The 16,591-nt window shown below is 38.2% G+C and overlaps 1 protein-coding gene across 1 annotated transcript in view; it reads left to right on the plus strand.

Moving 5' to 3' along the window:
* The first annotated feature begins 1,920 nt into the window (after positions 1 to 1,920).
* The window catches only part of LOC128551682 (protein mono-ADP-ribosyltransferase PARP14-like), a 50,684-nt gene continuing 36,013 nt past the window's right edge, over positions 1,921 to 16,591 (plus strand). Inside the window, exons 1-2 of the mRNA XM_053532587.1 lie at positions 1,921 to 2,136; positions 14,158 to 14,185. Of these exons, the coding sequence (XP_053388562.1) occupies positions 1,930 to 2,136; positions 14,158 to 14,185 (235 nt within the window). The 5' untranslated portion in view covers positions 1,921 to 1,929. The remainder of the gene's footprint in view (positions 2,137 to 14,157; positions 14,186 to 16,591) is intronic.

The raw sequence follows: 16,591 nt of genomic DNA on the forward strand, positions 1-16,591 counted from the left end.
CAAAGTTAAAATACATTCTGGTTGTTTATATACTAAAGTTGTTATATTGGTTGTAGTGGCTATAAGCTATGATGTTATTATGTCTCCCCCATCCCCCTCCACACTGGGGAAGACATACTGTTTTTGCCCTGTCCATCTGTGCAACTTAAAAGAAAGAGAGTGCCATGTAACTGCAAAGAGAACAACTGAGAAAAATAGCTTCAATCTGTTCTCAAAAGCCAGGGCCCCCTATACAATAAAGGCAAATAACAAGAGAAATGTCTCCATGTCCTTCTATCCGATTGTCAATTCGTCACACTTCATTCCAATCAATAACTGGAGAACCATTTGACCTAGAACCTTCTATCTTCATAGGATGGTAGCGCTTATGAATTAGGCCGCCCCTATTGTTTTTGTGGTCACTTCATCAAAGGTCAAGGTTGTACGGACCAGGCCCCATGTTCACAAAACATTTTCAGTCTCAGCTGAGTTTGAGAATGAAAGTTAATTTGTCATTTATATCTAAAAAGCATGTTTAAAACTAAATTTTTAGTTTATATCTATTTTCAAATGACGTTTTAGTATTCATGGTCAGTTTCATTTGGAATTTAGTCTTGAAGTTTTAGTAAAATTGGTATTAAAATTTCAAACTCATACTCAGCTCGGACCCAAAAATATTTTGTGAACAGGGGACCTGAACATGGAAAAACGTTTCCAATCAATGACTTGAGAACCACTTGACCCAGAATGTTGAAGCTTTGTAGGATGATATTTTCATGCAGAGTAAATGACCCCTTTTGATTTTGGGGTCACTCTTGTTAAAGGTCAAGGTCACAGGGGCCTGAACATAGAAAACCAATTCCAGTCAATAACTTGAGAGCCACTTGACCCAGAATGTTGAAACTTCATACTATGATAGGACATGCAGAGTAGTTGACCCTATTGATTTTTTGGTCATTCTGTTAAAGGTCAAGGTTACAGGGGCTTGAACATTGAAAACCTATTCCAGTCAATAACTTGAAAACCACTTGACCCAGAGTGTTGAAACTTCATAGGCTGATTGGACATTTGAAGTAGATGACCCCAATTGATTTTGCTGTCACCCTATTAAAGTTCAAGGTGACAGGGGCCTGAACATGGAAAACCATTTCTGGTCAGTAATTTTAGAACCACTTGACCCAGACTGATGAAACTGCATAGGATGATTGGACATGCAGAGGCGATGACCCCTATTGTTTTTGGGGTTACTCTATCAAAGGTCACAGGGGGCTGAACATAGAAAACTCATTCCAATCAGGGGCCTCAGTGTTTAAGGTCTCTAACTTGAAATCACTTGCTCCTCATCAATGTGGGTTCGAGCCTCACTCAGGACGTTGAATTCCTCATGTGAAGAAGCCATCAAGCTGGCTTAAGGAAGGACGGTGGTTCTACCCAGGTGCCCGCTCATGATAAAATAATTCCTGAAAAGGCACCTGGGGTCTTCCTCCACCATTAAAGCTGGAAAGTCGCCACATGACCTATAATTGTGTTGGTGCGATGTTAAACCCAACAAAATAAATAGATAAATCTTTCCAATCAATAACTTGGGCACCCCTTGACCTAGAAAATTGAAACTTAATAGAATGATTGGACATGCAGATTAGAAAAACCCTATCAATTTTTGGGTCACTTGATCAAAGGTCAAGGTCACAGGGGCTTGAACATGAAAAACTATTTCAAGTTCATAACTTTAGAATCAGTAGACCCAGAATTGTGAAACTTAGTAGGATGACTGGACATGCCAAGTAGATGATCACTGTTGCAGCTAAACATCAGTGTCTCTTTGACTTTTGCTTCTGTACCCTATTGACTACTTGCTTATACGAGTATGTATTGGGTGAGACATACGCTTTTCTACAAAAGCATCTTCTAGTTTACTAGTGGTTTTTTTTTCAGTGTATCAAAGAATTCATGATAAAGTGCATGAAAGAAGCAGATAGAAAAAAGTGTAAATCTATCGCCTTCCCTGCAATCGGAGCTGGATCTCTTGGCTATCCGTTACATGTTGTGGCAGATCAGATGTTTAATACAGCCCATAAATGGTGTGATGAAAATAGCAAGAGCAGTATAGAAAATATTACATTTGTCATATATCATACAGATGAAGAGGCCCTTGAGGTAAACACCATTGTCAGAATGAAAGACAAAACCTTCTTGTTATATACTCCCAGTTACAATATGAATGAGGGCTATTTCTGAGAAATGCATGCCTTTCTCCCCTCATTGATGGTGGTTAGAGCCTCACTCGGGGTGTTGAATTCTTTGTGTGAGGAAGCCATCCAACTGGCTTATGTAAAGTGGGTTGTTATACCAAGGCGGCCACTCATGATGAAATAATGCATGAAGGGGCACCTGGAGTCTTACTCCACCATCAAAACTTGAAAGTCGCCATATGACCTATAATTGAGTCATTGCAACATCAAACCCAACAAAATAAAATAAAACAAATTCTGTTGGTCTGTACATCCATTTGTTTCCCCTCCATATCTTGTTAACCACTAAGAAGATATAAGATTTACTTATATTATTTACCTAATCAAGACAACATGCTAGGCCAAAGCCTAGATCACTTGGTTTAAGGTCAAATAGCTCAATTTCATGTCTGCTTCATATCTTCTTAACTGTGTGGAAGATTTTCTGCAAAATAGTGTCAGTTATTTACCTCGTCAAGACAATTTGCAGAGCACACATCTGAGGTCACTAGGTTCAAGCTTAAGGTCACACTTGTAGGTCAAAGGTCAAATAACCTAACTTTGTATCCTCTCAATATTTTTTCAACTGCATGAAAGATTCTCAGTGAACTAGCATAAATAATGAGCCTCATCAAAATTGAATGTTGAGTGCCAGTAGGTTAAAGATAAAGATCACTATTTGAAGGTCAAAAAACATGGTATTCAAAAATATGATTAAAATAATGGTTGTAAGCAGGAAAAACGAAAATGATCATTTATCAACCTTTAATGCATGCTTCTGGTAAATTATGTGTTGTTGATTTGTGTATCCAGATTATGGATATTCAAAGCATGTTGACTGTTTCCAAAGACAATGGAGAAGTAATGAAAATAGTAACAGCATTGTCAGTCATCACCCATGAAAACAAAACATTTAGTCTTCATGTCATGTTTTTGTGCAAGAGTATGAACAATTCATGTTTGTTTTGTACCGTTCAAAACCATTATCTCGACTTAGGTTATTTTTGATATTTCGATAACTTGGATGGATTTTCCCAGTCCCGATTTCTTTCCATTTTATTTCATATAAATCAACTACAGACATCTGGATTTGGATATTTAAATTTTTACAATATCTGGATTAATGTTTCGAGCCCAACTTTTTTTAGCTCACCTGAGCACAAAGTGCTCGAAGGTGAGCTTTTGTGATCGCCCTGTGTCCGTCGTCGTCAGTCTGTCAGTCGTCCGTCGTCAACAATTTGACTGTTAACACTCTAGAGGTCAAAATTTTGGCCCAATCTTAATGAAACTTGGTCAGAATGTTACCCTCAATAAAATCTTGGACGTGTTCAATATTGGGTCATCTGGGGTCAAAAACTAGGTCACCAGGTCAAATCAAAGGAAAAGATTGTTAACACTCTAGAGGTCACAATTTTGGCCGAATCTTAATGAAACTTAGTCAGAATGATACCCTCAATAAAATCTTGGACGAGTTTGATATTGGGTCAGCTGGGGTCAAAAACTAGGTCACCAGGTCAGATCAAAGGAAAGGCTTGTTAACACTCTAGAGGTCACAGTTTTGGCCCAAACTTTAATGAAACTTGGTCAGAATGATGCCCTCAATAAAATCTTGGATGAGTTTGATATTGGGTCATCTGAGGTCAAAAACTAGGTCACCAGGTCAAATCAAAGGAAAAGCTTGTTAACACTGTAGAGGCCACATTTATGACCTTATCTTCATGAAACTTGGTCAGAATATTAATCTTGATGATTCCTTGGCCAAGTTTGAATCTGGGTCATTTTGGGTTAAAAACTAGGTCATTAGGCTAGATAAAAGGAAAATTTTGTTAACACTGTAGATACCACATTTCTAATTTGAAACTCATGAGAATTAATCAGAATGTTTGTCTTGATGACTTCTAGGTCATCTTCCAATCTAGGTCATATGGGGTCAAAAACTAGGTCACCCAGTCAAATTAAAGGAAAACCTTGTTAATACTCTATTTATTACATGTACATTTTTATGCCCCTGAAGGGAGGCATATAGTTTTTGAACCATCTGTCGGTCTGTCAGTCTGTCTGTCAGTCTGTCTGTTGGTCTGTCAGTCTGTCCGCAATTTTCGTGTCCGGTCCATATCTTTGTCATCGATGGATGGATTTTCAAATAACTTGGCATGAATGTGTACCACAGTAAGACGACGTGTCGCGCGCAAGACCTAGGTCCTTAGCTCAAAGGTCAAGGTCACACTTAGACGTTAAAGGATAGTACATTGATGGGCATGTCCGGTCCATATCTTTGTCATCGATGGATGGATTTTCAAATAACTTGGCATGAATGTGTACCACAGTAAGGCGACGTGTCGCGTGCAAGACCCGGGTCCGTAGCTCAAAGGTCAAGGTCACACTTAGACGTTAAAGGATAGTGCATTGATGGGCGTGTCCTGTCCATATCTTTGTCATCCATGGATGGATTTTCAAATAACTTGGCATGAATGTGTACCACAGTAAGACGACATGTCGCACGCAAGACCCAGGTCCGTAGCTCAAAGATCAAGGTCACACTTAGACGTTAAAGGTCATTTTTCATGATAGTGCATTGATGGGCGTGTCCTGTCCATATCTTTGTCATTCATGCATGGATTTTAAAATAACTACGCATGAATGTGTGACACAGTAAGACGACGTGTCGCGTGCAAGACCCAGCTCCGTAGGTCAAAGGTCCTAAACTCTTAACATCGGCCATAACTATTCATTCAAAGTGCCATCGGGGGCATGTGTCATCCTATGGAGACAGCTCTTGTTTACCCTATTGTCATGAATCTAGGTCAAGTTTCAATCTGTTATATGTTGGGTTTAAAACTAGGTCACTAGGCCAGATCAAAGGAAAATCTTATTAACACTCTAGGGACCACATTTTAACTTTGAAACTTATGAGAATTGTTCAGAATGTTTGCCTTGATGATTTTTGGTCAAGTTTGAATCTAGGTCATATGGGGTCAAAAACTAGGGCACTAGGTCATATCAAAGGAAAATCTGGTTGACGCTCTGAGGGCCACATTTTTTATTCAGTCTTCATAAAACTTGGTCAGAATGTTTGGTATCTTGAAGTCTTGTATGATTTTGACTCATATTAGGTCAAAAGCTAGATCACGTTTTAGTTAAATCAAAGGAAAAGTTTGTTTATACTCTAAAGGCATTTTTTTGCTCAAATCTTCATGAAACTGTCAGAATGCTTGTTTTCATGAAATCATGGATGCGTTTTAATCTGGGTCATTCAGGGTCAAAAACTAGGTCACTAAGTCAAATGAAAGAAAATGCTTGCTTACACTTGGGTCACAGTTTTGGTACACTCTTAATGAGATTGGTCAGAATATTTTGTCTCCATGAAATTTCGGATAAGTAAAAAATTAGAACCGGTTGGGTAAAAAGTTAGGTTACTAGGCCAAAGCGAAGAAAACACACAGGAGGCCACATTTTTGCTGTAATCTTCATGGAACTTGGTCAGAATGTTTATCTCCCTTAAAACTCAGACAAGTTTGAAACTGGGTCATGTGGTGTCCAAAATCGGGTCACTTGGTCAAACATGGTTGTTTTGGTGTGTTACTCAGGTGAGCGACCTAGGGTCATGTTGTGTTATTCTGGTGAGTGACCTAGGGTCATCATGGCTGTCTTGTTTAGCTCACTTGTGTAACTCTGGTGAGCGAAGCTCATGGTGAGTTTCATGGTGAGCTTAGTCCATCAACATTTTCTTAAAAAAAGATCTACTAGAAAACCAATGGGTAGAATTACACCAAACTTTACAGGAATGATCCTTGGGTGGTTCCCTTTCAAAATTGTTCAAGAATTGAATTCCATGCACAACACTTGTTGCCATGGGAACCCTAAGGAAAATATTTAAAGTAGAGCCTTGAAATTTTGCATGTGTCATCATTTTATGGTCCTCTATCAAGATTGTTCAAATTGTGCCCCCTAGGGTGGAAAGAGGCCTGTTGCGGGTGTCACAGTTTTTAGTAGACTTATATAGGAAAAAACTTTAAAAATCTTCTTGTTTAAAACCACAAGACCTAAGCCTTTGATATTTTGTATGTAATATTGACTTGTGGTCCTCTACCAGAATTGTTCAAATTATGTCCCTTTGGGGAAAAAAGGCCCAGGGGGTCTCAAGTTATGCATAAACTTATACAGGAGAAAAACATTAAAAATCTTCTTGTCTGAACTGCAAGGCCTTTGCTTTTGATACTTGGTAGTTTGCATTGTCATGTGGTCCTCTACTAAAATTGTTCAACTTATGCCCCTTGGGTGAAAAGCCCCATTGGATTTCATGTTTTACATAGACTTATATAGGAGATAAACTTTAATAATCTTCTTGCCTGAAACTGCAAGGCCTAGTGTTTCTCTAATAAAATTGCTCATGTTATTTCTCTTGGGGTGAAAAGAGGCCCTGCCCTGGGGATACCAAGTTTAACATAGACTTGTATAGGAAGAAAATTAAAGAGCTTCTTATCTGAAAGTTCAAGGCCTATTCCTTTGATATTTTGTATGTAGCATTGCCTGGTGGATCTCTAACAAGATTGTTCAAATTATGCCCCTGAAGTTAAGAGAGGTCCTGCCCCTGAGGTCATTTGTTATATGAATTATAAAGAAAAATACTTACAAAAAATGACAAGATCTTACAGATATTATTCAAATATTAAATTGAAACTTCACACATTTCATTGGGTTTATAAAACCTGGTCATAGCATCATTGCATTAGTCAAATACATGTATTTTGCAAAAATTATGTCCTCTTTTGCACTAAAAATTTGTGGTTAATGTTTTGCATCTCCAAAACTTAGATGCAGATACTGGATTGCAACTCAGTAGATATTTCAACATTTTAGGAAATATTCCTCTTTCTGGGACAATAATTAGAATAGCATTGGCTGTCTTAAAGACGGCTCTTGCTTAAATGTGGCTTTAACACTTGGGAGTTAGGAACAGATGATATGAATAAATGGAGATTGTAATTGGTAAAGGAACAGGAATTCTGTCAAATGTGGCAAATAGTTGAAGACAAAAGATCTTTGGAGAACAAGACTAGTTTCAGATTGTTGTAGAAAAAAAGAAATAAAACAGTCTTCTGCTAACCAAAACTATACTATACAGATATTGTTTTTCAACAGTTTAAATTCTTTGCTTGAGTTTTTGTTTTTGTGTCCCCCATGAGTGGCAGGGGGCATATAGATTTGGTCTTGTCCATGCGTCCGTACGTCCGTGGGTGCGTGCATCCATCTGTCCGTCCATCCGTCCGAAGTTCGGTCCGTGTGTGCGTGCGTCCATCGGTCCGTCCATCTGTCCGAAGTTCGTGACATGCCTAGCTCAAAAAGTATTTGATATAAATTGATGAAACCTTGCACGAGTCTTTATCATGATATGAACTTGAGCACCTCCTATTTTTCATCTGGCTCCGCCCCCTATTTTTAGAGTTATGGCCCCTGAAATAGTCAAAAATGCACATTTTCACCTTGTGACACGCCTAGCTCCATCCCTCCGAAGTTTGTGACATGCCTAGCTCAAAAAGTATTTGATATAAATTCATGAAACCTTGCATGAGTCTTAATCATGATGTGAACTTATGCACCTCCTATTTTTCATTGGGTCCGCCCCCTATTTTTAGAGTTATGGCCCCTGAAATAGTCAAAAATGCACACACGCCTAGCTCAAAAAGTATTTGATATAGATTCATGAAAACTTGCATGAGTCTTAATCATGATGTGAACTTGTGCACCTCTTATTTTAAATTTGGGTCCGTCCCCTATTTTTAGAGTTATGGCCCCTGAAATAGTCAAAAATGCACATTTTCAACTTGTGACACGCCTAGCTCAAAAATTATTTGATATAGATTCATGAAACCTTGCATGAGTCTTAATTATGATGTGAACTTGCACACCTCCTTTCTTTTGCATTTGAGTCCACCCCCAATTTTCAGAATTATGGCCCTTGAAATAGTCAAAAATGCACATTTTCAACTTGTTACACGCCTAGCTCAAAAGGTATTTGATATGGATTCATGAAACCTTGCATGAGTCTTAATCATGATGTGAACTTGCACAGCTCCTATTTGTCGTCTGGCTCCGCCCCCCTGCTTTTAGAGTTATGGCCAAAGTCAAAAGGTCCGCCCCCCTGCTTTTAGAGTTATGGCCCTTGAAATAGTCAAAAATGCTCATTTTCACCTTGGGACACGCCTAGCTCAAAATGTATGTCATATAAATTGATAAAACCTTGCATGAGTCTTTATCATGATGTGAACTTGCGCACATCCTATTTTTCGTCTAAGTCTGCCCCTTATTTTCAGAGTTATGGCCCCTGAAATAGTCAAAAATGCTCATTTTCACCTTGTGACAGGCCTAGCTTAATAAGTATTTGATATAGATTCATGAAACCTTGCATAGGTCTTAATCATGATATAAACTTGCGCAGCTCCTATTTTTCATTTGTGTTTGCCTGCTATTTTCAGAGTTATTGCCCCTGAAATAGTCAAAAATGCACATTTTCACCTTGTGACACACCTAGCTCAAAAAACATTTAATATAAATGGTTGAAAACTTGCATAAGTCTTTATCATGAAATAAACTTGCACATCTCTTATTTTCTTGGCTGGCTCTACCTCCTATTTTTAAAGTTATGGCTCCTGAAATTGTAGAAATGCACATTTTTACCTAATTATGTGCCCAGCTCAAAAAATATTTGATGTAAATACATAAAACCATGCTCAAGTCCTTATCATGATGTTACCTTGCACATTTGGCATTCTTATTGAGAATCTTAGTGCTAATTACATAGTTATAGCCCTTGAAATAGCCAAAATAGTGGATTTTTTGTTTGTGATGCTCATAGCTCAAAGGGTATATGACCTAGAATAACGAATCCTTTTCATAAAAAGTTTGTTGAGGCTATACCCCATTAAGACTGCAAACATTTGAATTATTGCCCCTTATTTGTGACAAATGTACCAGTGGGGAGGGGCACACCCTGTGTTCTACAGACACATTCTAGTTTATATCCCCATTTTGAAAAAAAAACAACACAGTTATATTATTAGAGTTGGTCATAATTTATGTCCATAGCAGAACTTTATAATGCCCCCCTTCAGAGAAGGATGGGTATATTGTTTTGCAGACGTCGGTCGGAATGTAGACCAATCTGTTTCTAGATGATTACTCATGCTACCGTAAAAATGCTTACTCAGCTTTGGCTGAGGATCATGAAAGTTGATAGGGTGGTTTGTCATAACCAGCAGATGACTCCTATTGATTTTTAGATCAGTACGTTAAAGGTCAAGGTCACAGTACCCAGAACAGTTGAACCGTTTCTGGATGATAACTCAAAGAATGCTTGGGCCTTAGATCGTGAAAGTTGATAGGATGGTTGGTCATAACCAGCAGATGACCCCTATCGATTTTTAGCTAAGCTGAGCAATGCTCGGGTGAGTTTTTCAGATCGCTCGATGTCCGGCGTCTGTCGTTTGTCGTCCGTTAACATTTAGCTTGTGTATGCGATAGAGGCTGTATTTTTCAACTGATCTTCATGAAATTTGGTCAGAATAATTACCTTGATGAAATCTAGGCAGAGTTCGAAAATGGGTCATCTGGGATCAAAAACTAGGTCACTAGGTCAAATCAACCTTGTGTTTGCAATAGAGGCTGTATTTTTCAATTGATCTTCATGAATTTTTGTCAGAATGATTACCTTGATAAAATCTAGGCCGAATTTGAAAATGGGTCATCTGGGATTAAAAACTAGGTCACTAGGTCAAATCAAGGAAAAACCTTGTGTATGCTATAAAGACTGTATTTTTCAATTGATCTTCATGAAATTTGGTCAGAATGATTACCTTGATAAAATCTAGGCCAGTTCGAAAATGGGTCATCTTGGGTCAAAAACTAGGTCACTAGGTCAAATCAAGGAAAAACCTTGTGTATGTGATAGAGGCTGTATTTTTCAATTGATCTTCATGAAAATTGGTCAGAACAATCACCTTGATGAAATGTAGGCCGAATTTGAAAATGGGTCATCTAGGGTCAAAAACAAGGTCACTAGGTCAAATCAAGGAAAAACCTTGTGTATGCGATAGAGGCTGTATTTTTCAATTGATCTTCATGAATTTTGGTCAGAATGATTACCTTGATGAAATCTAGGTCAAGAACGAAAATGGGTCATCTGGAATCAAAAACTAGGTCAAATCAAAGAAAAACCTTCTGTATGTGAGAGAGGCTGTATTTTTCAACAGATCTTCATGAATTGTGGTCAGAATAATTGCCATGATGAAATCTAGGTCAAATTCGAATATGGATTATCTGCAATGTTCAGGTGAGTTTTTCTGATCGCTCGATGTCTGGCGTCTGTCGTCTGTTAACATTTAGCTTGTGTATGTGATAGCGGCTGTATTTTTCAACTGATCTTCATGAAATTTGGTCAGAATAATTACCTTGATGAAATCTAGGCAGATTTCGAAAATAGGTCATCTGGGGTCAAAAACTAGGTCACTAGGTCAAATCAAGGAAAAACCTTGTGTATGCAATAGAGGCTGTATTTTTCAACTGATCTTCATGAAATTTGGTCAGAATGGTTACCTTGATAAAATCTAGGCGGAGTTTGAAAATGGGTCATCTTGGGTCAAAAACTAGGTCACTAGGTCAAATCAAGGAAAAACCTTGTGTATGTGAAAGAGGCTGTATTTTTCAATTGATCTTCATGAAAATTGGTCAGAACGATCACCTTGATGAAATCTAGGAAGAATTTGAAAATGGGTCATCTTGGGTCAAAAACTAGGTCACTAGGTCAAATCAAGGAAAAACCTTGTGTATGCGATAAAGGCTGTATTTTTCAATTGATCTACATGAATTTTGGTCAGAATTATTACCTTTATGAAATCTAGGTCAAGAATGAAAATGGGTCATCTGGAATCAAAAACTAGGTCACTAGGTCAAATCAAAGAAAAACCTTCTGTATGTGAGAGAGGCTGTATTTTTCAACTGATCTTCATGAATTATGGTCAGAATAATTGCCATGATGAAATCTTGGTCAAATTCGAATATGGATTATCTGGGTCAAAAACTAGGTCACTAGGTCAAATCAAAGAAAAATCTTGTGTATGCGATAGAGGCTGTATTTTTTAATTGATCTTAATGAAATTTGGTCTGAACGATTGCCTTGATGAAATCTAGGCAGAATTCGAAAATGGGTCATCTTGAGTCAAAAACTAGGTCACTAGAGGTCATTAGTTCAAATCAAAGAAAAACCTTGTGTATGCGATAGAGGCAGTATTTTTCAATTGATCTTCATGAAATTTAGTCAGAATGATTACCTTGATAAAATCTAGGCCGAGTTTGAAAATGGGTCATCTTGGGTCAAAAACTAGGTCACTAGGTCAAATCAAAGAAAAACCTTGTGTATGCGATAGAGGCTGTATTTTTCAACTGATCTTCATGAAATTTGGTCAGAATGACTGCCTTGATTAAATCTAGGTGGAATTTTAATATGGGTCATCTGGGTCAAAATCTAGGTCATTAGGTCATATCAAAGAAAATTCTTGTTTAAACTTAAGAGACCACATTTTTGGTCCAGTCCTAATGAAAAGTGGCCAGAATATTTGTTTCCATGAAATCACGAGGTCAAACATGTTTACACTGTTATGGTGTATTTCTACCATCTTGGCCCTTTTGTTAGATCAGTAGGTTAAAGGTCAAGGTCACATTGACCTAGAACAGTTGAAAGGTTTCCAGATGATAGCTCAGGAATGCTTGGGCCTAAGATCATGAAAGTTTATAGGGAGTTTGGTCATAACCAGCAGATGACCCGTATTGATTTTGAGGTCAGTAGGTCAAAGGTCAAGGTCATTGTGACCAGGAACAGTTTAGTGGTTTCCAGATAATAACTCAAGAACGCTTGGGCCTAGGATCACAGATGTTGATAGGCAGGTTGATCATGACCAGCAGATGACCCGAATGTATTTTGAAATCAGTAGGCCAAAGGTCAAGGACAGAGGGACCTGTAACAGTAAAATTGTTTTCGGACGATAACTTGAGAATGCTTGGGCCTCGGATTGCAAAACTTAATAGGGAGGTTGATCATGGTCAGTAGATGATCCCTGTTGATTTTGAGGTCAGTAGGTAAAAGGTCAAGGTCACAGTGACCTAGAACAATTAAAATGTGTCCAGATGATAACTTGAGAATGCTTGGGCCTAGGATCACGAAACTTAATAGGGAGGTTTATCATGACCAGCAGATGACCTCTATTGATTTTGAGGTCAAAGGTCAAGGTTACTTTGATTAAGAACAGTAGATTTTTTGTGTACATTGACCAAACAATTTCTGTCCTTGTGCAATGACCGAATGCATCAGGGGTCGGGGTAGCATTTCGTGTTCTACAAGCTCTTGTATCTTGTAACCATTTAAGATACGGACTTTAAACTTTATATATTGGTAAATGGCAATGAGACTATTTGCTGAAAAATAGAATCAGCTCTGTAGATTAAAGGTCAAGGTCACAAATTGAACTAAAAGCAAGTTCTGCTTTGATATTGGCTTAGTTCTGTGACAAGGCAATGTTGTAAAAGGTATAATTCGTCAGTCAGTGACAGCTCTGGTTATGAATTTTTATACGCCCGAAGGGACGTATTATGTTATACCCCCGATGTCCGTCTGTCTGTCCGTCCGTTAGCAATTTCGTGTCCACTCTGTAACTCTTGAACCCCTTGAAGGATTTCAAAGAAACTTGACACAAATGTTCACCACACTGAGATGATGTGCAGAGCACATGTTTTGGATGTCTCACTTCAAGGTCAAGGTCACACTTAGGGTTCAAAGGTCATATGAGTGTGTTTCGTGTCCGCTCTGTAACTCTTGAACTGCTTGAAGGATTTCGAAGAAACTTGGCACAAATGTTCACCACACTGAGACGATGTGCAGAGCGCATGTTTTGGATGTCTCACTTCAAGGTCAAGGTCACACTTAGGGTTCAAAGGTCATATGAGTGTGTTTCGTATCCGCTCTGTAACTCTTGAACTGCATGAAGGATTTCAAAGAAATTTGGCACAGATGTTCACCACACTGAGGCGACGTGCAGAGTGCATGTACTGGATGGCTTGCTTCAAGGTCAAGGTCACACTTAGGAGTCAAAGGTCATATATGACTTTGCTTTGTATATACTGCCCTGCATTGCAGTGCTCTTGTTTTTATTTGGCAGATCCCTTTTTTGTTCTCTTACAAGAAATTTTTTATGGATTACTTCCCTTTATTGTTACTAAAAATAGCTGATTTTGAAACTTTTTTATTATTGGCCGTAGGGAAAAACCGAGACCACTTTTCTGTGGTACAACATGGATTCAATTTTTAGATATTTTTTGAAATTACTTTACCTGGTAAGAATTGTTTGGGTATTTTTGGACTAAGAATTTTTTTTGGATTTCTTCTTTTTGTTGTTCCTGTCCTTTTGGCTTCAACAGTCAAGTTCTTTAAATTTTGCTCCCATCCTCTGATGTAACCCTTCGGGTATATATTGCCCTGCTTGGCGGTGCTCTTGTTTTATATTTTTGTAATAAATATGTGAAAAATATGATTTCAATATATATTTACGTATACTTAGCAAGGTAACTGCAGGTAAGTACATTTTTGCGTAAAATAGGTCCTGAACTTGACATGTTAGCACCACGTAGGTGGCACATCTCAAATACCGTAAAATTCGTGATGACGCGAGATTAGCGAAGTTGAGTATACTGACAAAACTTTTAGTAGTTGAGCTTGTTTTCATGAAAGTGCTCCTGTTTTATAAATTGATTATAAAAGGTATTTAACATGTTTAAAGAAGTATCTACTAATAGACTCAACTTTTACATGAAAACTTTAAAATCTACTGGGAAAACACAAGTGTCATAATAATTACAGCAATAAAAATGTCTATCTTACTGCGTTTTTTTTTTATTTCAGGCTTTTAAATTTGCAGAGAAAGCATACAGTAAGTAGTTAAATATTATTCCAAGGATAATAATTTTTTATCTCAACAGAGCACAAAATGCTCAAGGTGAGCTATTGTGACTGGTCATTGTCTGGATGGTTCACTACTTATGGTAAGTGGGCCAACAACCAAAGAGCCATGTTTTAAGGGGCCAACAATGGCCCCCAATATTTTTTGTTGGCCCCAAATAACCTGCTGTTCAACCAAAATGGCCCTTTAAGGGTCCACCCCCTAGTTTCCGACACAATTTGTAATGGGCCATTTCTTGAAAACACACTTTTTACCTCCCCTGAGGCCTTGCGACTCATTTTCATCAAAGAACAAAGGGCCAGGTTTGAAACTGGGTCATGTGGGGTCAAAAACTAGGTCACCCTGTCAAATCAAAGGAAAAACTTGTGAACACTTCAGAGGCCACAATTTTGACTCAATCTTTATGAAACTTTGTCATATTGTTTTCCTTGATGATTTTTAGGTCAAGTTTGAAACTGGGTCATGTGGGGTCAGAAACTAGGTCAGTAGGCCAGATCAAAGGAAAAGCTTTTGAACACTTTAGAGGCCACAGTTGTGACCCAATATTTATGAAACTTGGTCAGAATGATTGTCTTGATGATTTCTAGGTCAAGTTTGAACCTGGGTCATGTGGGGTCAAAAACCAGGTCACTCGGTCAAAGCAAACGAAAAGCTTGTGAACAGTCTAGAGGCCACAATTTTGTTTTAATCTTTATGATACTTGGTCAGAATGTTTATCTTTATGATTTCTTGGTCATGTTTGTAACTGGATCATGTAGGGTCAAAAGCTAGGTCAGTAGGCCAGATCAAAGGAAAAGCTTGTGAACACTCTAGAGGCTACTGTTGTGACCCAATATTTATGATACTTGGTCAGAATGATTGCCTTGATGATTTCTAGGCCAAGTTCAAATCTGGGTCATGTGGGGTCAAAAACTATGTCAACCAGTCAAATCAAAGGAAAAGCTTGTGAACTCTAGAGGCCACAATTTTGACTTAATCCATATGATACTTGGTTAGAATGTTTGTCTTGATGATCCCTAGGTCAAGTTTGAAACTGGGTCATGTGGGGTCAAAAACTGGGTCAGTAGGCCAGATCAAAGGAAAAGCTTGTGAACACTCTAGAGGCCACAGTAGTGACCCAATATTTATGATACTTGGTCAGAATGTTTGTCTTGATGATCCCTAGGTCAGATTTGAAACTGGGTCATGTGGGGTCAAAAACTGGGTCAGTAGGCCAGATCAAAGGAAAAGCTTGTGAACACTCTAGAGGCCACAGTAGTGACCCAATGTTTATGATACTTGGTCAGAATGTTTGTCTTGATGATTTTTAGGTCAAGTTCGAAACTGGGTCATGTGGGGTCATAAACTAGGTCAGTTGGCCAGATCAAAGGAAAAGCTTGTGAGGCCACAGTAGTGACCCAATGTTTATGATGCTTGGTCAGAATGATTATCTCGTTGATTTCATTGTCTTGATGATTTCTAGGCCAAGTTAAAATCTGGGTCATATGTGGTCAAAAAGTAGGTCACCCAGTTGGATCAAAGGAAAAGCTTGTGAACACTCTTGAGGCCACAAAAAAAGTTTTGACTCAATCTTTACTTGGCCAGAATGTTTGTTTTGATGATCCCTAGGTCAAGTTTGAAACTGGGTCATGTGGGGTCAAGAACTAGGTCACCCGGTCAAATCAAAGGAAAAACTTGTGAACACTTTAGAGGCCACAATTTTGACTAAATCTTTATGAGACTTTGTCAAATTGTTTTTCTTGATGATTTTTAGGTCAAGTTTTATACTGGGTCATATGGGGTCAAAAACTAGGGTCACTAGGCCAGATCAAAGGAAAATCGTGTCGACAGTCTAGAGACCAGAATTAAAAGTTGAAACTCATGAGAATTAAGCAGAATGTTTGTCTTGATAATCAGTAGGTCTATTAGAATCTGGATCATGTCTGGGGTCAAAAACAAGGTCACATGGTCAAATTAAAAGAAAAGCTTGTGAACACTCTAGAGGCCACAGATGTGACCCAATCTTTCTGAAACATGGTCAGAATGTTAATCTTGAAGATTTCTGGGTCAGTTGCAAAACTGGGTCATATTGGGTTAAAAACTAGGTCAGTAGGCCAGATTAAAGGAAATGTTTGTGAATATTCAAGAGGCCACAGTTGTCACTTGATCTTTATGGAATTTGGTCAGAGTGTTTGTCTTCGTGATCTCTAGGTCAGATTTGAATCTTGGTCATGAGGGGTTAAAAACTGGGTCACATGTATTTGAACACGCTAGAGGCCTCAATCTTTATGAAATTTAGTCAGAATATTTGTCTAGATGATTTCTGCGGTATTCCGTTAAGGCCATCACCTTTGAATGTGTTCATCTGAAACTCGATACTCGATAGTACGAAAATGA

This window comes from Mercenaria mercenaria, unplaced genomic scaffold (genome assembly GCF_021730395.1).
Source record: "Mercenaria mercenaria strain notata unplaced genomic scaffold, MADL_Memer_1 contig_155, whole genome shotgun sequence".
NCBI classification, from domain to species: Eukaryota; Metazoa; Mollusca; class Bivalvia; order Venerida; family Veneridae; genus Mercenaria; species Mercenaria mercenaria.